The sequence below is a fragment of the Musa acuminata genome, chromosome BXJ2-3 (assembly GCF_036884655.1).
Source record: "Musa acuminata AAA Group cultivar baxijiao chromosome BXJ2-3, Cavendish_Baxijiao_AAA, whole genome shotgun sequence".
NCBI classification, from domain to species: domain Eukaryota; kingdom Viridiplantae; phylum Streptophyta; class Magnoliopsida; order Zingiberales; family Musaceae; genus Musa; species Musa acuminata.
This window is the reverse complement of record NC_088340.1, coordinates 7949139-7974614: the sequence shown is the minus strand read 5'-3', so window position 1 is coordinate 7974614 and position 25476 is coordinate 7949139. Positions and strand designations below refer to the sequence as shown.

Sequence of the window (25476 nt, the reverse complement as noted above, 5' to 3'; positions counted from 1 at the left end):
AATAAAATAATAAATAATAATAATTTTAATATTCTAATCGATGATGATGAATGATGTGTGATGGACAATAACATCTAGAAGTTATGAGTGACTGTTATATATGAAAAGAGTATTGACGAAAGATAAAATTCATTTTGTATCGGTATCGACATAGTTATCGAATGATTCTTTCGTCATTGTACGTGAGTTTACTAGCCAATATGAAATCACTGTCTTGATGTCTCCCTCCCTCTTCTAAGGGACATCCGGATGATGCTAGAGACGATATACTTTTTCCTAACTATAGCTTATAAAAATATTCCGAATTTTTGTTGCTCATGCGGTCGCACAAATCCGACCAAATGTGCACCGGTGAAGCAGCTGAGCACTCCGACCACCGGCGGAGGATCCCCCACCAGAACACACAATGGGCTGTGATGGACGTGGCCCACCTATATGGGCCACAGATCACACAATAGGCGGAGGACCAAGAATGACTTTGCCCAAAATCCCATTTCTCGAGCTCAACCCAATCACGCGTCTTCCAATCCCGTCTCGGACTCGAGTCCAATAAACACCGCCCTCACCTCACCTGGGTCAACTCAAACCCGTTCCCTTCCCTTGAGGTCCCACTCTTCGCATGGTGCCAAACACACCCCTTCCAATCCTACCGAACCAGCAGTTTTTACTCCTACTTTGTTGCCTAATCCGTCCACAAGGGTTCAAAAATAAATGATTTAGGATTAGAACGAGGATCGATGTGAATTAAAAAGGCAATGACCTAAAAGAAGGCTATTGAGATAGATACGTAAAGTTCGAGCCAAGAAAACTTTGGTAAGCGAACATAATATCATGAATAGTCAGTCATAACTGAATTATTTATGAAAAATGAGATTCTCCCTTTTTATCCATCGGGTGGTCAATGCAATTTAAATCTTAATAAAGAAACCATAACAAAGAATCCAAATCAAACAATGAAAGATCAATTTAAAAGAAATAACGTAAATTAAAGATAATATTAACATAGATGACAAAAAAGAGTCATCAAGATTTATCTTATTCTTTTCATAAATAAAGGAATGAAATTGAGTTAATCGAACTTCATATTATTTCCAATAAAAATATAATTCTCATCTGTTACTCATGATGTCATCGTCGGTCATTATCGATATCATTCGTCATCATTTAGAATATAAAAATTATTTTTTATTTAAATATTTTTATCGATAAAATTAATGATATTATGATAAATAAAATTAAAATATTTTATTTTTATAATTATAAGAATTTTAAGTTAAATTTTTAAGTCTAAATACTAATCGGATCTAACTACCGTATAATGAACCCGCTTAGTTCGGATTGGGCTCGACCCAAAAGCACCAATTCCAAAAGCCGCGCTCAAAAGCTCACATCCCAAACAACCACATCGCGCCCCCATCCCCCTCCCCCCGCGCGACACAGCCATCTCAATCCCTATAAAAACCCTAAACTCGCTCGCCCCGACCGTTCCCCAGGCGGATATCAGACAGCCACCCCACAGCGCTTCTCCGATCTCGCCGCCCTCCTCGCCCCCGTCGCTGCGGTGGCCCTTGCGGAAATCCCGAGCCCCTACTCGCCGATCGCTCTAGCGTTTTCTTGATGGAACCCGTTGTGGATCGGGACCAGAAATGGCTTCTGGATTGCCTCTCCGCGACGCTCGACACCAGCCGCGACATCCGGTCCTTCGCCGAGGCGTCGCTACAGCAGGCCTCTTCACAACCGGGTTGGATTTTTCGTTCTTTGGTATTTGTTTCTCGAGACACCAGTTACAAGTCGTACATTTAGCATCTTGGAAGGGTTATTTGGTGTTTACTTTACTAGGACTAGGTAATTGACCAGGTCTGAATGGCACTCTAGTTGTTTCGTTGATAGTCAACGCGATGATCGGCCATGTTGTCGCTGTAGTAACAACGCGATGGCACTCTAGTTGTTTCGTTGATAGTCAACTCTAGTCGTTCATGTTGTGCGTCGACCATTTTGGTTTATTATTTATAATTTGTGTTGCTGTAGTAATTTTCTAACAGGATTATTTTCTGGCTCAATGCCATTGTGTTGTTTTGGCACAAAAGAAAAAGAAGCAGGTTGCAGAATTGTCAACCACTTTGATTCCTTTTTTACTAACCTAGCATTTTTGTAGGATGTCACTTCATCTCTGTACTGCTTTATCATCTACGGAAATTGTGTTTCTACCTGTTCTATTGTTTCAGATTTGATAACTGCTACAAAGTGGTTTTTGTTTCTTCTCACACAGGTTTTGGGGCTGCTCTGTCCAAGATCATGGTGAACAAGGAGATCTCATTTGGATTACGTCAAATATCCTAGTAAATTTATTAGAGTTGTGTATTTTTCCTTCAATAAATTGTTTGGTTGTGATTACTTTCTTGGGAAGGTCCCTGTTTATTGTGAGACTTAACTTCCTCCACCTGGCAGCAGTCTTGCTCAAGCAATTCATAAAGCAGCATTGGCAGGAAGATGAAGAGAATTTTGTACATCCTGTTGTTTCACCTGAAGAGAAGGTCTTTTTGGCTACAGTTTTTCTTTTATAAATTAAAGTTTGTGCAGCTCTTATGCCTTTGAACAGGAGGGATTTAAATTTTGTTTGTAAACTAATGTGGTTGTTCTGCTATGCTCAACTGAATCTGTTTAAGACTTGCTAATTCCAATATATTTCAGTATTCTTTTGGGGGCATATTTTTGTATCATTACTGATTGGCTTTATGTTTAATACTTTTCTGTTGTGTTTCTGACAATATTTGGTTAGTTTTCATGGATATGCATAATCAAAAAATCTGTAGCATGTAGATTCATTGTGCTTCAGTTTTTTTTTCTTTAATTTTTTACCTCAAGTTATAATTCAACAGGCAGCTATACGCCAACTTCTGCCTCCTTGTTTGGATGACTCTCATGGGAAAATCCGTACAGCTGTAAGCATGGCAATAGCATCAATTGCTCAGTATGACTGGCCAGAGGATTGGCCTGAATTATTGCCTTTCCTCTTGAAATTGATAAGTGGAGAGAACAATATCAATGGAGGTAATATGATATTATAGCTTGAAAATCTCAACAGATAAAAACTTTGTATATTATGTCATCAACTATACAAAACTAATACAATTCTGTGTACTTACTGCTTAGTGTCTCCCCACATATCTTTTATTTTTTATTGACTTGACATTGTATTTTTTTTCTCTTGCCACAGTGCATGGATCTTTAAGATGTTTAGCTCTTCTATCTGATGATTTGGATGATACATTGGTTCCAAAATTAGTTCCCTCTCTCTTTCCGTACTTGCACACTATTATATCTTCCTCCCATGTAAGTTGTTTAATGAATGTGCTTTTGCCTGGATTTTATTTTTTTACTTATTTACTTTTCAAATTGAATTAGCTCCTTCACTCTTTTTTGCTTAAGCTTCTACTTTTTAATTTGTAGTTGTATGAAAAATCTCTGCGTGCAAAAGCTCTTTCAGTGGTTCACTCTTGTGTCTCAGTCTTGGGAACTATGAGTGGGGTATATAAGGTAAACTTCTCTTCTTCTTCTTGTTTTTTCTCGTTGCTTTTGCCCATGGAGTGTGACTGTTCTAATGGTTTTCCACTTTTCTTCAAAAATAACTATGGACATCTGATGGTGCAGACGGAAACTATAACAATGATGATGCCAATGCTTAGTTCTTTGATGGAACAGTTCTCCATCATCTTACAAGATCCAATGCAGTCCGAAGATCCTGATGACTGGAGCCTCAGGATGGAGGTAGATGCATTTACTCTCATTTACTTTGTTTAGATGTATTTAATTATTTATGTGTGCCTTTGATGTGACATTAGGTGCTGAAATGTCTGCTCCAGTTTGTTCAGAGCATTTCCAACCTTAGCGAAACACAATTTTCTGGTAACAATCTTGGAACATTATGGAGCCATGAGAACTTATCCTATGTTGTGTTTTTTTCCTGTTAATATTGCTTTTTTAATACAGATTATGAGAATGAAATCTTTGTGCAGTCATTCTTGCACCTTTGTGGCAGACATTTATTTCTTCTCTGAAAGTATATCAACTATCAGCAATAGAAGGTAAGCAGGATTCACATTCAGGAAGGTATGATTCAGATGGTGGTGAAAAAAGTCTTGATTCCTTTGTCATTCAGGTACATGATTCTTCTTGGAACTCTTGACTGTTTCGTTCCACTGTCTAGTCTAACTAACAGTATCTGTCCAGTATGAAAAATATGCCAAATAAAAATTGGATGTGATATACTGAATCAACACATAGAACATAATTAAATAAACAATTTGTGTGTGTTTCCATTTTATGTTGCTTTGCAAATGTTTGCATCTTGAAAAAATGTTTTGTTAGTTAGAGCATAATATTCTTGGACTTTCTTATCTGAAGCATGTTCCTCTTGTAGAATTATTTATTCTTCTTCTTTTGTCTCTATAATTTCTGTATAGATTGATGATGCCTTATGTTTGAATTTTGTTAGCAACCCATCTATCAAAACGGTTTGTTGCTTACTGGCTTGAAAAGTTGTTGATTTTCCAATCCTCTTGTTGCTCATAGTAAAATGAGATGACAACCCAACCAGCAGGAATTTCTATATTAGATATTCGTAACTGCTGTTTACTTCCCACTTCTTTTGTTGTTCTTTGTTCGTCTTTTCTTCTCTTCTGTATAGATTCTATGGTAGTAGGAAGTAGGAACCATAATACTAGTTGTTGTATGCCTCACAGACATATTTCTCCCTTGAATTACTATACCTGCTCGGATGATCTTGGTGGAGATTGTATTCCTTTCAGGAATATTTTCATGATAGACTCTAAAAAAAGGGGGGAAAAAGTCTGGAAGCCTCTGTTAAGGTAGTGATACAAGAATGAGTAGGATCAATCTTATATGAGATTGAAGTCATCCAACACTTTATTATGCTCTCCACAAACATTTAACCATTGTTACAGATATACCTGAAATTGGATGGGAGTTTATAGCTTTGTGAGCATTAGGAGGATGAGCATCCCTGGGTTCATTTAGACGTGCTCTAGTTATAGTTACCTGAATTTGAGGTACCACTTACTCTATATTTCAATTGATTGACTTGGTTTAAGACTCTAGAAAACGTTAAAGAAAAATGTCAAATAGTTGATTTGGTGATTTTTGATTGTATCATCACTAGTTCTAATAAATCATGACTGCATATGGATAACTTCAGTTTTTGAAGAATAGTGAAGAGAAAAATATAGAATTTGTGGTTACATTTTTCTATTTCATTCTTGTTTGAGATTCTTTTCTGTTTGCTTCGAACTCTTTATGGCTTTAACATATGCATGACTAATACATAAAGACATTGGTTAAGTTTTTCATTTTGTGCAAGAGTTTAATTATCTTTTAAAATTTTCTGATTCATCATCTAATGTTGTCATTTATCTTTAGTTATTTGAGTTCTTGTTAACTATCGTGGGAAAATCTAGATTGGCGAAGGTACATACTAACACATCTATCACACTTTTGGTAACTTCCCATTTCCTAGACTGTTTTTATTCATGTCAATCTGGGTGCTTGAAGGTCATTGGCAGGGATGTGAAGGAGCTGATTTATTACACTATTGCTTTTCTTCAGATAACTGAAGAACAGGTATGCTCCTTTGGGTATATAATCAAGTGCCTTATGTTATGAAAAATTTTGAATTGTAGTGGTATATATAATATAATCCAACTTGCTTAGGATTAAATGTTGGTTAAGAAGCTGTCAAATCATAGTCAGGTTAAATGTTAACACCAATATTTTTGTTTTTCTTTCTTGTCCAGTCATAACTTGATTTCATTTATTATTTTTATAGTTGGCTAATCTATTAAGACCCTGAGTACTATGTTTCAAGACATGCTTATGTGACATCATTCTGTAAAATTTAACTGATCCTCAAATAGTCTCAGCCAAACTTCTGGATTTAACTGCTGCAATTTGTGTTGATTTTCTTGTTTGTTTCATACACTTCATTTTTGGAACTTCTAATGCCATTAGTTATTTATATTGCTTTCTTTAGGATTTTGTTGATATCATCTTCAACTTTGTTTGGTAGTGAGTTATTTGTTGACCATTTCTTTGTGTTGTTTGTTTTTTTTTTTTTTTGATGTTCACTTTGTTGTAGGAACACAGTTGGTCACTAGATGCTAACCAGTATGTTGCGGATGAGGATGATGTAACTTATAGTTGTCGTGTATCAGGTACAAATTATTTGAACAAGTTCTAGTTAATCCTTATAATTCTTCTCCAGAGTATCCAGGTAAAATTAATTGTTCTGGTGGACTTATTTGTTTCACTTTAGTTTCTGGGAGCTTATGGCTTTAATTGGGCAACAGTTGATTTATGGAGGTTTAGTTTGTGCTGAGAGAAGCATTTCTTCTTTGTTGGTCTTTAAGTTTCTGGATGTTTTCACTCTTGGCCAGGAGTTAACAAGAAAATGTAGCAATCTTAAATGAATCTGTATCTTGAAGGGTTACCAGTAGCTAGAACTGCTCCTCTTTCTTCTTTCTCTGAGTGCAGCTGTGTTGAAAAGGAATTTTGCCTCATAATGTTCATAGCTTTTATTTATAAATATTCAAACTTTTTTCCAGTACCAGACCATGTTATCTGCTTAATGCCCATCCTTTTGTTGGCATGATAATTAAGACTTTGTAGGTCATGTTTTTCTTAAGACAAAGCAAAAGTTGGCCAATTTATGGTGCACTAGGCCCATGTTTTGGCCTGTCGGGAGACTGATACTCATAGCTGGTCTAGGCATTTTTACTGTGTTTACTTAGTAGGTGCTGGCTCATCAAGGGAATCCTTCATATTTCTTTGTTGTTTATGATATTCAATGGAATTTAGTAGCTAATGTGATTTATAGAGTCATGACATATAGTTTTCATGTTTTGTGTCATTTAATTCTTGTTTGGAGACTGTATTTATACTTCCATGAGCTTGAAATTGTCATCAGCACTTACAAATTTCGGTTGTATTTTTATGATGCATTTACTAAATAAACTATATCCAGGGTCTCTCCTGCTGGAAGAGTTAACTAATGCTTATGGTGGAGAAGCAATCAAATCTATAATGGAGGCATGTCAAAGCCATTTTTCTGAATCATGCCAAGCAAAAGGTGCAGGTTCTGCAGATTGGTGGAGAGTGAGTGAACATTTTTCTAACTCTATATTAAGTTTTTGGTTTCATATATCTAAAAACTTTTCCTTGTATATGATGCTGCTCCATATGTTAGAAGTTCTCTTACTTTTTTGTGACACCTTGATTTAGTGGGAGGTTATTATGGAATGTAGGGCTAGATTGGTGTACTGATAAAGAATTGAACTTAAGCATTTTGGGTCATGTGCTTTAGGTTTATTAAGTTGGCTTATCAGATCAGACTGAAAATTGTAACCATACTAGACTTAGTACTACACACATATGGTGGTTGGTGCTATGTAAGAAAAGGCTATTGAGGTATGGTGCAAGAGGCATGTCAAGGGGTGGAGCCATGATTGGGCCATGAGCTTCACATGTTGTCCGCTAGCAAATGATGGTGGATTTATGTTGGACCTTGATAAGGACACAACATGCTGATTAGTCCTTCATCGCTAAGCGAGAGGGGATTATGACAGTATAAGAACTAGATGGGATACTACTAGTAAGTTGAGTTTAAACATTTTGGATCACATGGTTTTAGGTCCATTGTATCCAAGTTATTAGGTTGGTAGATCTATCAGGCTGGGATGTGATACTTTTCACCTAGATTGTTTGAAATTTAGGTGCTTGTGGAAGTTTGCTCTCTTGTTACATGAGTTTAAATTGAAAAACAACAAATCATACATCAGACTATTTGTCTTCATCTACATGGATCTTTTCGTGCCATTAAGCTCTGTTGAGCTCAACCTTACTACTTAAAATAAAAGTCATCAGCTGTTGAAACTCTTCTTATTGTTTCCAATAAAGTGTTCTTATGTCTTCCTCTTCTTCTCCATATGCTGCTATTTCAAAATGACTCCCTATCTAATAGGTTCATCTGGAGATCTCAGATGTGTATATACTACTTCCGTACCCATAACAGTTGGGTCACAAACTCTCAAATTCTTTTAGCTGAAATTTATCCAATTTTGGTTTTTCAAGAAGTTGTGTTGTCAGTGGCAATGGAGCTCGTTTCTTGTGCTTCTTATTTATTTTATTTATGTTCAGTGAACTATGATTTTGATGCTATTTGTGATGTAATTATGACGTGTTGTTTGTACTTGACTCTTGGTACATTTACTACTACTTAATGTTTACCTTGACTTCTGTCTGCTGAAGGCTGGTTTTTCATATTTGTTTTTTTGTACATGTATCTATTGTCAAATTTCAAACTGCTGCTGGTTGTTCCAGTTACAAGAAGCATCTCTATTTGCACTGGTTTCTTTATCCGAACAGTTGATTGAAGCAGAGGTTTGTTTTCTTATCTGATTTGATGATAAGATGCTGTCAACATTAACTTTGTTTACATTCGGACTCCTAGCTGGAATGACTACATTTCATCTTTATTTTTTAGTCTTGCTTTCCTTTGGGTTTCATTTTATAAGTCCTTGAATCTTACCCTTCTTTCAGGCTTCAAAGCTAACAAAAGATAACTTAAGGAATCTTCTTGAGCAGATGATCACTGAAGATTCAGGGGCAGGTAGTCAAAGTTCTTTTAGAACTAGGTTTTTCTAATGTTAAAATATGATGGTTTTCTGCTGTCAGGAATACATGAATGTCCTTTTCTTCATGCACGCATTTTTTCAACTATATCCAAGTTCTCTTCTCTGGTATGACATTGATTTCCATCCTCTTGAATCTTGATTGTCCTCCTTGCCATACATGGAATATTCCAGATACTGAGTATTTTAAATACTATGCAGATAAATAGAAGGATATGTGAACAGTCATTATATGCTGCTATTCAAGCGATAGCTTCAGATGTGTAAGAAATAGATCATTGCTGCATTTGCAACTTAGTTGTAGTGAGGCAATCTTTTTGCTAATTTAGGCATATTTGTTGTGCAGTCCAGCACCTGTAAAAGTTGGTGCTTGCAGGGCATTATCCCAGCTTCTGCCAGTATATAGTGAAAATGTTCAACCATATATAATGGGCTTGTTGTCGTCTCTAACAAATCTTCTGAGACAGGTATGTAGTTATAAATTTTTTAAGCTTATTTTCAAAATGAGTTTTGATTGGCAATATTTTGTTTTTCTCAGGCATCAGATGAAACCCTACATCTTGTACTTGAAACACTTCAAGCAGCTATTAAGGCAGGTGTGTATCTTTTTGAGCTTTTATGATTTAAATATGTCTCATATTCATAGCACCTAGAACCTGGAGATGAGATCTCTCTCTGAAGCAATGAGAGTCATGATTTCTTTTTTATTTTAATATTTTTTTGGAATTATAGGTCAAGAACAATCAATGACAATTGAACCTGTTATCTCCCCCATCATCTTGGATGTGTGGTCACAACATGTTTCAGATCCATTTATCAGTATCGATGCAGTTGAAGTCTTGGAGGTACTCTCAATGTATTTGATTTGGATAGAAGGAAATGTCGATCGATATCCATATATCTGCCTTCTATGTGTTATTATTGTGGTACTTTTGGTATATATGTAGAACATGTTTCCTGATAACAGACATATGTTCTTATGGCTGAGCAAACTTATGCTCAAAAGTTAAATATTCCCATGGTATTTACTACATCCTTTCTCTAAAAAACTGTTTTTCAGTATTTAGTGTGTGGACAAAATATGAAACTTGCAAGCATACCTATATATAGAGCTACTAGCTCCAATTATCCTAACCTAAATAGGAGCTTGACAAGTTTAGAAATCTGTACATATTACATAACGATATAGTGAAATAACATGATAAACCTTCCTTAAATATCCCTACTCTTAACCTTCTTAATTTCAATCAAGTTTTCCTGATTGTACCCCAAAAAAGAGCCCTGCATACGTATCCTTACTGATTGTACTGACTGGTCATAGAAATGTCCATATGGTTTGTATGGATGGCAGGTTTAGGGGTGAGAAAAGGGTAATTGAACCCTTGTTTCACCTAAGCTATGACTTGTTAGATAATTAGGATTTAGCTCCTTTCCATCTTAAAGTAGATGTGATCATCTGCAACTCCTAGTCTTTGAACGACTTCTTCTTAAAGCAAGAAATCATACCCAATCTTTCGCAGTGCAAAACTGTTGATGTCCATATCTTGTGCAGGGTCAAACATGCATCTTGAGATACAAGAAGTCCAGCATTCAACCTTCTGAAGTCGGTTGGACCTCGACTTGATTGACTTAGGCTGGAGTCTTGATCGGGTCTGGTCCACTCTGTAAAACTTTGTAGCCTGAGTACTGACTTCTAAAACTGCATAATCAATATCATCCAAAAAATTATTTCAAAATTGATGCATAAGAGGAGCTAATTGTTTAGAATTGTTGGGCATCACACCGTGCACCTCTTTTTTTTCCCCCCAATCTTCTTTCTCCATGTGTTCGCTGTAAGTTGTGTTCAATTGACACCATAATTATCTATATTTTCTGGATTGTATTTCTTAAACTGTTCAACATGGATAACTTTGTGTATTGATCTATAGAATATTTTTCAAGTTTTATATGGCATGTTGTAATCAATTAAATATGTTGACTTGATAAGATTATTTGCATTTCAGGTAATCAAGAATGCTCCAGGATGTTTACAGCCTCTGGTCTCACGGATTTTGCCACCCATTAGATCTGTTTTGGAAAAAGTAAGCTTTATCTACTAAAAGGAATTGAATTGATATCATTGCTATAGATGCCCACAAGAGCTCAAACAAGATACTGTTGTCAGCAAAAAAATGTTGTAAAAATTAAGGGAAACTATATCAGTTCATGGTTGGATATGAGATTTGATGAAGGATTGAGAATCACCTGGGATCTATCCTGGGCTTCTTTTCTGGGTGTAAAGAGCATTTCTCTTGTTTCTTTTTTTCTTTTTGTCTAAAGTGTTTTCTGACACATTCTGCTTGACATATTTGTCTTGTATCATAAAATGCATCAGCCACAGTCACAGCCTGTTGGTTTAGTTGCTGGCTCATTGGACCTTTTGATTATGCTACTGAAAGTAAGTTTTTGGACTTTAGTTTTGCTTATTCTATTCATTAAAATTTAGATGAACTGTGTTACCATTTATTGGATTCCTGTTGGTGACAATCATTAATTGGGATGTATTATAGAGTGCTCCTCTGGATGTGGTAAAGGCAATCTTTGATGCTTGCTTCAATCTTGTAATTCAAATTGTCCTCCAAAGTGATGATCATGCAGAAATGCAGGTGAAGTATTTGGTATAGTTTTTGTTGTTACTGCAGTCACCTTTGTTTGTTTGTATCTTTACAATATGTGGTCACTTTCTTTATTCCATGATTGAATTTCAGAATGCAACAGAATGTTTGGCTTCCTTCCTGTCTGGAGGAAGACAAGAGTTGCTAGTGTGGGCTGGTGACCCAGCACTTACAATGAAAAGATTACTTGATGCTGCTTCTAGGTAATTCTAAGGACTTCACTTTTGCTGGGTGCAATCTGTAATTTATCTTCATTTTAATTTATTGGAGTACCCCTCTAGTCATATCTTTTGCTTAATTCTATACTTACATATTAACCAGTTGTTCTGTGATAACTTAACTGTACTAAGATTCTGACTCATTATTCATAATTAGGACTTGTAGATTGTGAAAGTGGTTGGTTTACCTGTAGAAGAGATTGTCTGGAATAACAATCAGTGCTTAGTGACACTGAGAGTTTGTTACCTAAGAAAAGAGATTTTGTAATTATTACTGAAGTTGTACTTATTCAAAAAAGTGGTTATTAGCATGTTAAGATGTTTTCTCTTCCCCTTAGTTTAAAATTTCAAACTTACATGAAGTTTGCATAATCAGTAAACTTGTAGTGCATTTCTAAGATTTGATCCATGAATGTCACTGATTGTTTTGATGTTTATCAAATAATTGGTTTCTGTCCTTCCTACTAAGTTCTACTACCTGTCCAAGCACCCACTGTATTCTTCATTTTTGTGTGTTCTGTGACAGTTTATTGTTCATCATGTGGTGCCAAGATATGTTGGTCTATTGTGTCAAATTTGACACAATTGTTATTTTTTTAATGCATTCCAATAAATTCCTGGTTGATGTTTTACAGACTTCTGGACCCAGACCTCGAAAGTTCAGGATCACTTTTCGTGGGCAGCTACATTTTGCAGCTTATCTTACATTTGCCATCCCAAATGTCTCTGCACATTCATGAGCTCGTTGCTTCTGTTGTGTGGCGTATGCAGTCATGTGAAATATCTGGGTTAAAAAGTTCCTTGATTGTTATTCTCGCTAGACTGGTAATTATCGTTCTAAAGGTTTCTTTTTTCCTTTTGACTTTCTGCTGCTTTACAATGTCCTTATATTTTGTTAAATTATAGAATAAAATGTTGCTATAACTTACATTTCATATAATTTTACTCTTTCTGAAATTGCTGATTATGGTGTGTTTGGTACCTTGGATAACTGGTAGGAATTAATAGCACAATTATAAGAGTTCTCCATCTGATTGTTTACAGCATACCCTTTGGAATACTGTCTTTTAAATGCCAACGCAACCGCACTTTCTATTTTACTGTTAAAATATACCTTATGTTGTCAATCTGTCTTTCCTGAAAAAGTTTGAGAAGACCTTATGTTGTTTCCTTATTAAATTAAAGTTTGGTTTGATATTCTCTTTTTGTGTTTCAGGTACATCTCAGTACCCCAGATGTTGATCGGTTTATCAATTTATTGCTTACTATACCTGCTAAAGGCTATGAAAATGCACTGGGTTATGTAATGCCAGAATGGACCAAAATACAGGGTAAATATTTTGTTTAATTTATGTTTCTGGTTCTCCAGTTCTAGCTGTTTCAGACAAACAAAAAGCTGCTTTGAAGTATCAACCATTCACCATTTTTTAGGATTTTGCATGTTCAGTAGTATCTAGCTACCATGTATCTATAATTCAACTTTCACAATGGTAAGAACTGAAAACATGTGTCTTATAGAGAAACTAAAAGAAGATAACAGAACAATAATGATGTGAAAATATAGCTTTATTAGTCATTGCATTTAATGAGGGTTTAGTCGCTCATCTATCTTTGTATCTTTGCTGAGTGGATTGTTCACTCTGATACTGAACCAATTTAAGAGAAATGAAAATGATCTGAGTTACTTACCTTTCAGTTTCTATTAACTTTGAGATAAATTTGGCTGATTTTAACTTACGAGAGGCTTTGCTGCTGGACTGATTCCCACAACAGAGAATTGTGAAAGACTAGAAGGTCAATATGAAGAATTCTTCAACTAAAGTGAAATGCCCATTGGGTTTTTAACTTTGGTGATATGTTTTATTGTGAATACATATCATTGGACTAGTTGTGAAAGAATTGTTGATTCACTTAAATTTTAATGGAGTTATAACATCCAGCAAAAGAAATTTTGGTGATAGTATCCAAACAAATGAAAAGAAATGATGAAATGTCGGAGCATTAAATTTCATATCTCTTGAGTGAAGGTGAAATTCAAGGAGCCTATCAGATAAAGGTTACAACAACTGCACTGACTCTATTATTCTCAACACGTCATGTGGAGCTGGCAAAGATCAATGTCCAAGGGAATCTAATCAAGGTTTTGCATTCTTCCTTCCTGCAACCAAATTGTCCTTTAGAAATATATTAGAAAATCTTATTCCATTTGAGAATGCAGTCTAGTGCAGGTATAACTACACGATCAAAAGCAAAATTAGCTCCTGACAGATGGACGACGATACCGCTTCCTGCAAAGGTATGAAGCACATTTTGAACATTGAAAAAGTTGGATTAGTCTTTTAATTGGTTATTTTATAATCTAAGTGTGGCCTTTTAGGCCATTGATATCTTAGTCTTGGCCAGAAACTCTTTTGATACTTTTGGATGAAATACTTGTATCTTCCATTTGAGTTTTCTTTGTCACTATCATTATGAGATTGGAAATGGTGTGAATAATGATTGTTTCCAGCATGATGTGTGATCTTTTCTACCAAAAAAAATCTAATAAATACCCTATTTGTGACTGTGGATGGATTTAGAATATTTAGCAGTAACTTATTATTTCATGGAGATAACATTTGATAAATACTTGTTGGTAGTTTCTTCTGATGGATCATTTGTTCACTAACCTGCTAAACTTAATGCTTACCTGAGTGCATCTGCAATGTTGTATGCAATTTCATCATGATTTCTTCTTTTTTGTGAGAACCTGAAGTTTGAGCTCTGCATAACTGCAGATATTTGCTCTATTATCGGATGCACTTATTGAGATTCAGGAACAAGCCTTGGATGATGATGACGATGAGGTAGTTGGGTGACTTTGGTCTCTTACATGAAACATACCAAATATATTATATTAGTATCTTCATTAAGCTAGCTGTCCCTGTAGGATAGCGACTGGGAAGAAGCTTCAAACAATGGAAGTGGTGTTCCACAAGATATACTATATTCGTCTACCGTGCCATCAAATGTTAATCCTTCAGTCAAACATCTTGATGCCATGGCAAAGGTGTTTGATGAGGTGAGGACACATCACCAATGCAAACCCTTTACCTATCTGGTTCTCCACATACATTTACTCTGATGTACTTGGGAGGTCACTGTCTCATGTGTTGCCCAAACTTCCAGGGTGATGATGATGGTGACTATGATGATGATCTTACAAAAGTTGATCCACTAAACGAGGTTTGTTATCTAAATTCTAACATAGGTCTTGTTAAAAATTAGTGTGCCCTCTTCTCATAAGTCACATCATGCTTTGCAGATCAAACTGGCAGAGTATTTGACTAGTTTTGTTCTGAACTTGTATGAAACCGATCAGGCACTCTTCAATTATCTTTCCCAGGTAGATTTGTGCATAACTGCTACTTGATATAGTTTGGAGTAGTAGTGTTTAATCTCTCTACTAATGCTGCCACATTCTCACGCATTGCAGAACCTGACAGATGTACAAAAATCTGTTGTGAGAAAGGTTATAAGAAGGTAACTTTAACCATCGTTAATGTTTGTGATAAATGAAGAAAGGGCTTGTCAAGAAGAAAGAGAGGAAGAAAGCAGACTTTTAAGGTTTGATATGCTTGTAAGTTGTTGAATGTATGTACAAACAAATTTTGCCCAAATTACATATTTGATTGAAGTCGATGTTGAGCTTATCCATTGAGAGTTATTTATTGCTTCCTTTGCCAGTGAGAGCAAAACGTCAAGTTGTAAATTTTTCAGGGGGATTCAGTGGTTGGTTTCACCACCACCAGGCTAATTGTATTCTTTGGATAGAAACATCGTTACAGAGATCCACCGTGTTTCTGCATAAATAATATATATTCCAGACAATATCCAGTCATGACTAGCTAGCTAATTTGGAATCTCATATGAATGCATGCCTCTAATTTAGCACATCTCAATTTCCAAGATTGATAAATTCGGAAACCCAAACCTCTCATATCTCTTTACAAATCTCACACGGTTGCCTTTCTTGTTTGAAATTCTTATAATTCTTTGCTTAATATTTTGGCCCTCATAAACCTTCTTCTTTGTTTCACATCATTAATTCTTTTGTGTTGATACATCTAAGACCTAAACATCATCAGCAAACCACTCGAAGCATACAGAAAGCGGAGCACAATAAATAGCAAGCTTATGTATCAACACCTGTGGTTAGTTTCAGAAACCACAGGATTACTTGTGGGTGTCAGCTAACAAGCCCACAAGCGGAGCACAATAGATTGCATGAAGATATTACCAAGAATTGCAGTCGTTAGTTTCAGAAACATCTGTGGGTGTCAGCTAACAAAGAGGTACAATAGATTCCTAATGATACCAACAGGATTACTTGTGGTTTCCATATTACTGCAGAAAAGCAAATGATGAAAGGAACGATACCCCTAATCCCAGCATCGTCCGCCCATCACCTGCTTCTCATAAGCTTACACAGGCTCGTCGGAAGGCTTATCGTCTTCAGGCTTCGACTTGGATGCACCCTCCATGTCAGCATTGAGGTCTTGGATGCTCTGCTCCAGTTCATCTATCTTGCTTCCCATTTCATCTAGTGAATTGCAGTTAAGAAGAACATCCACATTTCGACACAATGCTAGCGCTTACGCATGAAATATAAAGATGAAGAGAATGCAGGGGTTGAAAAGGAATAAGAGCCTTCTTGGGAGCATAATTCAAAGGCATAGGTTTTGCAATGGAAATGATTAATAGTTTGGTTGAGGCAGAGATGAAAATGCACAAATTGCAAACAATTTGATTTAATTTCGATTAAGAACAAAATAGACAATTGTAAAAATAAATACAGAGTTTAATCCAACATTTATCACCAAAACCTGCTCCCAGAAGGAATGTCCTCTGTTATGCCCATTATGAACTCTTAAACTGGGTCCATTTAGATTAAGCATTCTAGAGTTCCTGCCAAAAATTGGACAGTCATTGCAGATTTGGAGTAAAATTTTGCAAGCAGTATTTTGAGTATACCCATGAACATAAAAGGAACATGCATTTATTTTATCATGTGTTTGATGTTGCCACCATACTGTCTTCCGTATTCAATCTCGAGAAACTGGAAACCTTATGTTCTTACTGAGTTCATGAAGTTAATTAGTTTCTGTAAATGCAGCAACGTAATGAATACCATTGCCCAATCATCTAATAACTTGCTTCTTGTTTATGTACAAGTATTGTTTGATCGGAAGGTACTTGGACATCTGAAATACTGCACCAATTTGTCACTCCTAGGCAAGATTGGAAAAAGCATTTTAACAGCTAAAAGAGGTGAAAATGAGGCTTATAATATGATTTACCAGTAATGTCAAATTGATTAAATCAGCAGAATTTGAATCCTGAAAGAAAGCACTGTAAGAGAAAGATACAACTATCAACTCAATAACTGGCATATTGAAAGGTATGTAATACTCCCACTTAGGGTATAGATACTACTTTGATATAATGATATAACAGTACATATGTTTCACAATTAACAACTGTAATATCAAAGTCAAATATATAATTAAAATGAGTGAGTTATTCTGATCCTAGTTTATCACACACTAGAAATGTGTAAACACTGAGTGAAACAGAGTCAACCAAGATGTCCAGTAAAACAAAAGACAATATGTCCTGTGCACATTGTTAAGACAGGCTTGGCAAAGGATATTCTTTGAAACAATGCCCTCTGACATTGCTTGGAACCTGGTTTTCTGTAAAAAGGAACTTCCAAATATAAGAAACCGCATATGCTCCAGTAAAAACAAAAAATTCTTGGTGGAAAGACAAAATTTACCATCTGCACGAGGAGATTTTGTACCTGAAAGGAAAGTGAATAGATTAACAAAAGCAATTTACTTTAATATGAGTTTGTCAAGAGAGAAAATAAATAACCATACATTGTTTCTTTATGATAAAGACCCTAAAGTTCATTAGCTATGAGGCCAACTTTGTGCTGGTTCCATCACATTAAAACATATGGAAATGAGTAAAAAGAATGATGTCAATCTTTTTTGAAATGTCAAAAATGTCATGGGAAAGAAAACTCACAAATGCTGTCATATCAGCAGTGCTCTGCATCGAACTCTCCGAGTCTTGATCGGGTTGCTATTGGCATTAAGGAGGCAGAAGCCAGCAGATGTGGAGTAAAAGAGGATTATCATTATAAATACATATAAAAACTAGAACACGTAATGCTTCATGAATAATTAAATTTGGCAGTTAGGAAAGGAACTTTTTAACTGAAAACAACAAAATGTGACGATGCAGATTTAACTGAAACAGAAGTAAATATATGAAGATTAGTGATCATCTAACTGAACAATTTGAGTTTTTCCAAGTTAGAGTGAAACATCAAGAGCTCCGAGAAAAGGAAACATATTCGGAGCTCAGCAGCTCCACCTATCCTCAGCTCACAACCTCATACTTTTTAGGTAACATGTTCACAATAGACTATCATTTTTGTTAAACAGAAATTTACAGTATACCTCTGCAGAGCTACTATTGATCTTTTGGACCAACAAAGATGATGTCTTAGTGGTGGCAGATGGCAGTGGTTTTCCTGACGCATACTGATTCTACTTACCAACAACTCTTTATCTTTATGAAAAGTCAGTTTAGTGCTTCTTTTCACCTCCTTACGATTTACACATAAAGAATTTGGAAATTGTGCATATGTCATAAACTAACCCTCCCTATGATTATGAAGATCAAAATTCTCTGAACGATATCAAGTCACAATTAACCGTCCCTCCGAAAGCAATACTACATAACAAAACCCCCTTATTTTCGCTCATTAGCATGATCAATAACATACAGAGAAAAAGCTACTCGCACTGAGGAGCCTCACTTGTGGCAATTATAATCGCTTCAAGACCACATTCGCCCACTTTCTTTGAGTTGGTTCATAATGTCACTGGGGGTTTTACCACGTCCCTTAATTCCACCCGGCACAAAGGGTTAAACCGTGCCCATTTGGTCAAATTCACAAGGCAAAACAATTAGATGTGAAATTACACAACAAATGGTCAAGATCGCTTCATCTGATCAACTCAGATCTTACGCACCCGAACCCAGTATGAGATCCGCGATAGCCATCACAAAACAGAATCAGATCGATCCGAGTGGAGAGAGATGGGGGAGGTGCATTGACAGTTTGGGCTTTCGAATGGACTGACCTTGACGCATCCGGGGTTCGTGGCAGCCATCGTCGAGGAAGGAGATCGAAACCCTAACAGATCCGAATTCGAAAGAGCAACAAGGCGAGCTAAGGATGAGAGAGAGGAAGGCGAAGGGATTTATATAGTGTCGTCGAACCGAGGGTTCAAAATTTGAAAGCGGTATAATGCCCGGTAATTGAAGTTGGAGCAGCCGTTACGATCCATAATGATGTCAACATGTCCCGCTGTGACAAGCCAGTATCGTGCCGTTATCAAGCGGTTCCCATTATATTCGGACTATTAATTTTTTTAGGTAATTAGTTCTTCAATTAATTGAGACCGGCTCCTTGGACAATCGACTTTAACTTCTGTACGAGTGCCAACCAACTCATCCTCGTAGATATAAAAGCTAATCCTTCATAATCAAAAGAGGAAGACACTTCGAATACTAAACTCTCTCTTGTTCCACCAAAAATTAAGTTAATCTTCAAAGGGTCGAGTCAGAAAATCCCCCTCTTGACCTCAACTTATATGCAGGAGCCCAGCAACGAAGAAGTAAGTCACTCGCCAAGAGAGAAGACCATACTCGGGGGACGAGGGTCGAACCCAACTCGATGCTCGCCCTCGTCACCCGAGCATCCACGTGGACAACCTTATACATCGGAGACTGGATCGAGCCATGCTGACACCTTACATAAAAGTTTACTAACACATATATATATATATATATAAAAGCTTATGATTAGATTCTAATTAGAAAAGAACAAAAGTAAAACAAGTGGTGTTGAGGTATCCAGCAAATTGTTAAATTTTTATAGTTTTTTTTCCTATTCTATAAACCCTTAAATTGGTTAATATCAACTCTTAGTAAAAGCTCAAGTTGTTTTTTAAACAATAAAAATAAATATATTAACAAGGATTAAGAAGCATCTGGGGAAACTAAGAGATGATCCCAAGTTTGAGATTAGCCTGTGCACCTTGCTCGCTTGGGAAGGGTACGAGGAATGTTGTTTTCTTCCCTAGTGATGATGTGTGTCCATGAGACAACATTAACAGGTTTGACAAGATTTAGACAATCAAAGATGAGGGTTTTAAGCTTCCAAAGCATGAGGATACTGCTGTTAAGGATCTTGTTATGCGTGAGAGAACTAGTCCTGACAATAATGTCATGAAGGCCCTTCAGAATGAGCACGATGAAGAGCGTCTCTGATACCCCATGCTTCAGCTTCAATACCATCATGAGTGGATAAGAACCCTCGCTGCTCTTAGTGAGAAAACTGTATTGTTAGGTGCATAAGAACCATCATAGTCAATGATAGAAACATGTAGGTAAAGACTGTATTGTTAGGACTCTATGCCAGATGGCCTGGATGAGTTCGAAAATAACACCAGTACGAAGAAGCGAAATAACATTCAAAATGTATGTGATCGATAGAACCAGATTCAGCTTGACAAACAGGACAACAATTTAAACATGCCATGATCTGATTAATCCATTGGTTATGAATATTCATCTTAGTTTAGACCATATAAATGGCATTCCATTAGTTCTACATTGAAAGTGCGCAATATATATGATTGACTTATATGAGCTGTATACTATGTTAACTCTCGTTTAAGCATTTAGGTGTTGAAGAATTAAAATGGAGTTATTAGTCAGTTAGTTCATCAGACTCAGGTCGTGACAATTGGTATTAGAGCCGACCTAACATTTGAACGGATGAGAGAGCTCGAGTAGGAAAAAGCGGCTAATTGAGTTGGGAAACTTAGAAGGATAATTATTAATTATGTTTTTGTTCATGTTGAATGATGAGTTGGGTGCAATCATAATATATTTAACAGGTGTAACTATCCATAGTAGAAGTAAAACGATTTGAAAATATGCTAAGAAGCCACAACCTTCATTAGATAGAGCGATACAAACGAGATAGGTCCACCAGCATCCATCACATCAATGGTGGCAGTATCAACTATAAATATAGGTGACACAAACTCCTGAATTGACTTCCACGAGAGAAAATATTAAGAATATTTTGATTAAAAAGAATATTCAAAGACATTGAAATGTTAAACCATCTAGATGATCTTTGGGTACCTGCAAGGACAAATGTTGCAGATGGGAGATAATATATGTCATAGAAAGGTCAAAATGCTTAGTTTTCAACATGGAAAGTGATGTGTTGAGTATAATCACTTCTCGACTGCATGATCACCAAAATGCCAGAGAGACTTTATGTTTTGGGCCACACAATCACATACAATGAAGTGTGAACCAATTGAAGTCCAGTGTGACTGTCAGATGAAGCTTGATGACATATCACTCTCATCAATGAAGCTTGATGACATCCATGTAGCCCATCTGAAGTAGTTCATGCATGGCCCCATGACTGATAATGCAACCAACACAATCTTTATGCCTTAATTCTTGAAGTTTATATATTTTAGGTAAAAAAGATACTAGAAAATGTCCAAAAAAAAAAGGCTTTTCTTGGGATTCGCTCACCATACAAAGATGAGTGGAAACCCCTAAAACATGAGTGGTTATAGATCTAAGTCTTTTTGTAAAAAAAAAAAAGAAAAGAATATTCCTTTCTGGAAAAGGAAAAGAATAATCCCCAAAAAATTAGGGAAGAGACTTGTATTCTGTTGCTCATATCAACATGCAGGAGATCTACAAAGTAAAATTAGCCAAGTTTAAACCCCATGTCTTGAACAGAAAAATAAGGTACACCCTCAAAATCATGTTAATTTTCTCGAAAAAGAAAAGGTGCAAGTTTGAGCTTGAAGATGCTCAAGACAAACTAAACAGCAGTGTTCTTTCTCATAACACACACATGATTCTTGCCAGTGGATCTTTTAGAAAACAGCATGTAAGATAAACAAGCCGAGAACAGCTTCCATCCCTTCATCATGGTGGGTGGGAATATCTAAATTATATATATATATATATATATATATATATATATAGAGAGAGAGAGAGAGAGAGAGAGAGAGAGAGAGAGAGAGAGAGAGAGAGAAAGTTCATTACAGGAAAATCACACTAGTGCTGGAACTAAAAGGCATAGCTTTTTTTTCCCATGGAGTCGGCCGTCTTAAGGTTCTTGGCTATGAACTTCTGAGCCCTCTTGCTTCTGATCTCCACCCTCATGCTATCCGTCTTGCCCATCTTATCATAAGGCTTCTTCCCCTTCAGTGACTTCAGCTTGGCCTTGAGGCTGCCCACCAGCTTTTCTAGTTGGTGCCCCATCACCACCATCTTCCCTGTGTTCCTGCAAACAGAACAACTAATCTTTATGGTAAGGACAGGAACTTGAACTTCCATAAGAATTCAGCATCGATTACAGAACAGAACAGTGGGAAGAGAGAGAGAGAGAGAACTTCTTACCAACTGGTGTGTGAATGATGAAGGGTAGAGGTTGAGGCTGCTTGTAGGTGTTTTATACAAGTATAATTGTAAGAGCAATGACCACTTCTCTTTTTGTTGTTGTGAAAAATAAGGAAAAGAATATCATATATATATATATATATATATGTTTATATAAAAGAAAAAAAAAACATTTTGGTGGTTACGATGGAACGAAGAAAAGAAGTGGAAAGTTGATTTGTAAACAACCAACCAAAGACCTTTCTACTTAAGAAAAACTAAAAAGAGTTTTCTTAAATTCCAAAACATTGAGGTGCAGTCAATATAGCCTACCACATCACTGACTTTTTTCCATACTATTCAGACAAAAAGGTGCACGTCATCAGAGATTTCGTTGTTAAAGATCGTAACATAATAACTTCAATTATCTCAGGCAGGTATTGGGGTTTTAATTCGTAGATATATGATTTAGGTAAACCTGCTGGTTGCGATATGCCAGATTAGGAGGTCCGAGACACAAATAACTATATTTGAATTATTATTGTCACAACACAAAATTAATCTTGACACAATATGAAATAACAGTGCATTAATTTACATCCGTTGATGGCATAATTCGGTTTCGAATGTAGCTTAATGAACTCTCTAGGAATCTAAGAGGGTATTTTCTTGATCTCACACTCTATGCACACATGTTAAAAAAATTGCCTAAAATCAAAACCACCACAACAACAATAGTTACTACTATTCAATCTCGAGATTTTTTTTGTTACAATAAACCATGCCATATTTTTTTAAAAAAATAATTTTTATTTATTTAAAAAAGGGCATATGATATCATTATATTAAGAGTTCAATATTCTGAGTTCACGGATTTAAAGTTTATTATAGTATCGTAACAGGTCTTGTATGTTAACTTAAGATACTTCAGGCATCTAAAAAATAAACTTCAGACAAGCATGTCACATAATTTAGTACAACCAATCTTCCAAGTGGAGCCTCCTTGATTGCTTTTGAAGGGTGCAAACAATAGGGATTTTGTCGTCACGGCCAGAATTAAGGCAGCGTGGCGACCACCATGAAGACTAAATAACATACTTCCTTTTACGTCCTTCCAGCATGAGACTGTCATGTACAAGGGAATACGCATACACACATACTGGATGTTTCGTACACCAGTATAGACGATCAGTGACATTAAAGACTCGACAACAAAGAACCAAAGTGATGCTTGGAATGGGAGCGGCTAAACAAGTGATCAGAACTAAACTAGAACATCAACTTAAATCCAATTATTGACACCAATAGCTACATAATATAAATCGTATTTAGATGAAAACACGTCAAACATTATCGAGATCTGTTACGACTAGAAATGATGAGCTACGATGAACAATATGATCTTTGGAAGAAGGAGACAGTATCAAACAAAGCTCGATGAATAGAAACAATGTGAATAGTTTGTTGTAGCCGAACACATTCAGAGATGCACTGCGACACATTGAGACACAATGGCATGCAGCTAGTATCAATGTAAAACCAAAGATGCAACGTGATAACAACCAAATTTAGTGATCGAACAATCATAACTACTCTTCAAGTACAAAAGCTAAGACTAGCAGACACCGTAGGAGAGAACTAATTTATAGAGCATGATTCGGAAAGGAACTCAGACATCCAAGGAAGAATTGAGCAGCACTACTCTCAAGCCCGTCAAGGCGAAAGCTCTCAGGCGGCCACTGCGAATGTTTTGAGAAACAAGCCTTAGATTTGTCATCAATGGCGAACTTCAGTGTAGTTAAAAGAAACAACTTTAATGCTTCTAGACAATCAAATAAAGATCGAGCATAAATCAATCACTAGTCTAAAACTAAGACATCCAAGGAAGGGAGAATCTAGCAGCACAAGCTCTCAAGTCCGGCGAGGCGGAAGCCCTCAGGCGGCCACAGCGAATGGTTTGAGAAACAAGCCTTTGAATTTAACGCCATTGGAATCAAGCATAAAAATGAATTAAGAGAATGAAAAAAAATTGAGATTTAAAGCTTTAACAATTGAAAAATCTAAAAAACACATCAAAAAACATCGGGACAACTTAATTTGTTGATCGATCTCAGACATCCAAGGGAAAACAGGACAGCACAAGCTCTCAAGCCCGGCGAGGCGAAAGCTCTCAGGCGGCCACTGCGAATGTTTTGAGAAACAAGCCTTTGAATTTATCGTCATTGGAATCAAGCATAAAAATGGATATAGAGAAGGAAAAAAATTGAGATTTAAAGCTGTAACAATTCAAAAAGCTAAAAACACATCGAAAAATATCGCGACAATTTAATGTGTTTATCGATCTCAGACATCCAAGGAAGGGAAAACAGAGCAGCACAAGCTCTCAAGCCGGGCGAGGCGAAAGCTCTCAGGCGGCCACTGCGAATGTTTTGAGAAACAAGCCTTAGGATCTCTCATCATCGACGTCTAGCACGAAAATTTAGAAACTTTACAGAAATCAAAAGGATTCTTAACACAACGAAAAATAATAAAAAAGCCGATCGACAACACAGGGATCAATCTCAGACATCCAAGGAAAAATTGAGCAGCATAAGCTCTCAAGCCCGGCGAGGCGAAAGCTCTCAGGCGGCCACTGCGAATGTTTTGAGAAACAAGCCTTAGAATTTATCATCATCGACGACCCCGACAACCCACGAAGGAAGATTTACCGATTAGAAACCACATACAGGAAAACGCTAAGCCATTAACAGCACAAAGCAACACACTTCCGGCATCAGTAGCCCAGCAAAGCGCTCATCGGTCTGCCATTTCGAACACGAAGAGAGACTTTACCATCAGAAGAAGCATCGATTGAAGAGAGGTCAAATAAGCGAGGCAACCAGGATTTGGAGGCGTCCGCTGCAGAAAAGGCTTAGGGTTTACGGGATGCGTTGCGTTAATAGAGGCGCAGTGCAAGCATATATAGAGGGTGGAGAGGGAGCTCCGGAAGCTTCTAGTTGCGCAAAGCAGAAGGGCACCAAAATTGGGCTTTCGGCCCATCAAATCATATAATTGCTAAACACAGCGGCGGCCTTCTGATGATGAATACTCTTCATGGGGAGAACTCATAGGAGTAAATAATGCTCGTAGTAACAATAATTCTACACAATGATGATTTTCCTGTTTATTCCACTAATATTAACTTGCCAAAACCTAAAAGAAAAACTTGTATTTGTATACTCTTGTAATTAGACAAAACATGGTAAAATAATGGGACATTGAGGAATTTAATTCAAGTTTTAACTTGTTTATCCAAGCGCCAATAATTAGAATTTTAATGGTGATGTAAGAATGAACAACAATCGTTTAGTTATAATT

At 36.5% G+C, this 25476-nt stretch overlaps 2 protein-coding genes, 1 long non-coding RNA gene and 4 other non-coding genes across 10 annotated transcripts; 1 reads left to right on the top strand and 6 right to left on the bottom strand.

Annotated features, from left to right (window-relative positions):
* The first annotated feature begins 1398 nt into the window (after positions 1-1398).
* On the top strand, positions 1399-15454 carry LOC135582900 (uncharacterized). 3 transcript variants are annotated; one of them, XM_065098824.1, is made up of 33 exons: positions 1399-1741; positions 2270-2331; positions 2442-2534; positions 2880-3051; positions 3218-3333; positions 3451-3537; positions 3652-3768; positions 3843-3906; positions 4017-4159; positions 5437-5484; positions 5569-5637; positions 6152-6227; positions 7037-7167; positions 8392-8451; positions 8611-8680; positions 8746-8810; positions 8904-8965; positions 9049-9169; positions 9241-9298; positions 9435-9547; positions 10706-10783; positions 11077-11139; positions 11252-11347; positions 11450-11559; positions 12210-12399; positions 12791-12905; positions 13602-13714; positions 13793-13870; positions 14352-14420; positions 14504-14635; positions 14743-14799; positions 14879-14959; positions 15050-15454. In XM_065098824.1, the coding sequence occupies exons 1-33, from the start codon at positions 1618-1620 to the stop codon at positions 15098-15100; spliced, it is 3084 nt and encodes a 1027-aa protein (XP_064954896.1). In that variant the 5' UTR covers positions 1399-1617; the 3' UTR covers positions 15101-15454. The 3 variants fall into 3 exon arrangements, with proteins under 3 accessions (XP_064954896.1, XP_064954895.1, XP_064954897.1); XM_065098823.1 differs by having other exon boundaries at positions 5437-5637; XM_065098825.1 differs by lacking the exon at positions 1399-1741 and having other exon boundaries at positions 2275-2353; positions 2452-2534; positions 5437-5637.
* Positions 15455-15836: 382 nt separating this feature from the next.
* Positions 15837-18899, bottom strand: LOC135607202 (heat shock factor-binding protein-like). Its single transcript, XM_065098822.1, has 5 exons — positions 18774-18899; positions 17647-17703; positions 17393-17416; positions 17267-17309; positions 15837-16159 (listed from the first exon to the last, which is right to left on the bottom strand). Exons 1-5 carry the CDS (start codon positions 18801-18803, stop codon positions 16038-16040), a joined length of 276 nt encoding a protein of 91 aa, XP_064954894.1. The 5' UTR covers positions 18804-18899; the 3' UTR covers positions 15837-16037.
* Positions 18900-21439: 2540 nt separating this feature from the next.
* LOC103977840 (uncharacterized) lies at positions 21440-25036 on the bottom strand. 2 transcript variants are annotated; one of them, XR_010485111.1, is made up of 2 exons: positions 22141-25036; positions 21440-22039 (listed from the first exon to the last, which is right to left on the bottom strand). It is a non-coding gene; the product is annotated as an uncharacterized LOC103977840 (long non-coding RNA). The 2 variants fall into 2 exon arrangements; XR_010485112.1 differs by having other exon boundaries at positions 21440-22024.
* Positions 23785-23904, bottom strand: LOC135608657 (small nucleolar RNA SNORD14). Its single transcript, XR_010485624.1, has one exon. It is a non-coding gene; the product is annotated as a small nucleolar RNA SNORD14 (small nucleolar RNA).
* On the bottom strand, positions 24226-24347 carry LOC135608659 (small nucleolar RNA SNORD14). Its single transcript, XR_010485625.1, has one exon. It is a non-coding gene; the product is annotated as a small nucleolar RNA SNORD14 (small nucleolar RNA).
* Positions 24459-24584, bottom strand: LOC135608656 (small nucleolar RNA SNORD14). The gene has a single exon (XR_010485623.1). It is a non-coding gene; the product is annotated as a small nucleolar RNA SNORD14 (small nucleolar RNA).
* LOC135608655 (small nucleolar RNA SNORD14) lies at positions 24677-24798 on the bottom strand. Its single transcript, XR_010485622.1, has one exon. It is a non-coding gene; the product is annotated as a small nucleolar RNA SNORD14 (small nucleolar RNA).
* Positions 25037-25476: the final 440 nt, after the last annotated feature.

Coding starts and splice junctions, on each gene's coding strand:
- LOC135607202 (XM_065098822.1), bottom strand. CDS start 18,803: ATGGCTGCCACGAACCCCGGATGCGTCAAG. Junction 17,417..17,646: donor CTGCTGATATGACAGCATTT/GTGAGTTTTCTT, acceptor CTTTCCTTTCAG/GTACAAAATCTCCTCGTGCA. Junction 16,160..17,266: donor AGAGGGCATTGTTTCAAAGA/ATATCCTTTGCC, acceptor ACTGCAATTCAC/TAGATGAAATGGGAAGCAAG.
- LOC135582900 (XM_065098823.1), top strand. CDS start 1,618: ATGGAACCCGTTGTGGATCGGGACCAGAAATGGCTTCTGGATTGCCTC. Junction 9,170..9,240: donor TAACAAATCTTCTGAGACAG/GTATGTAGTTAT, acceptor TGTTTTTCTCAG/GCATCAGATGAAACCCTACA. Junction 14,636..14,742: donor TGGCAAAGGTGTTTGATGAG/GTGAGGACACAT, acceptor CCAAACTTCCAG/GGTGATGATGATGGTGACTA.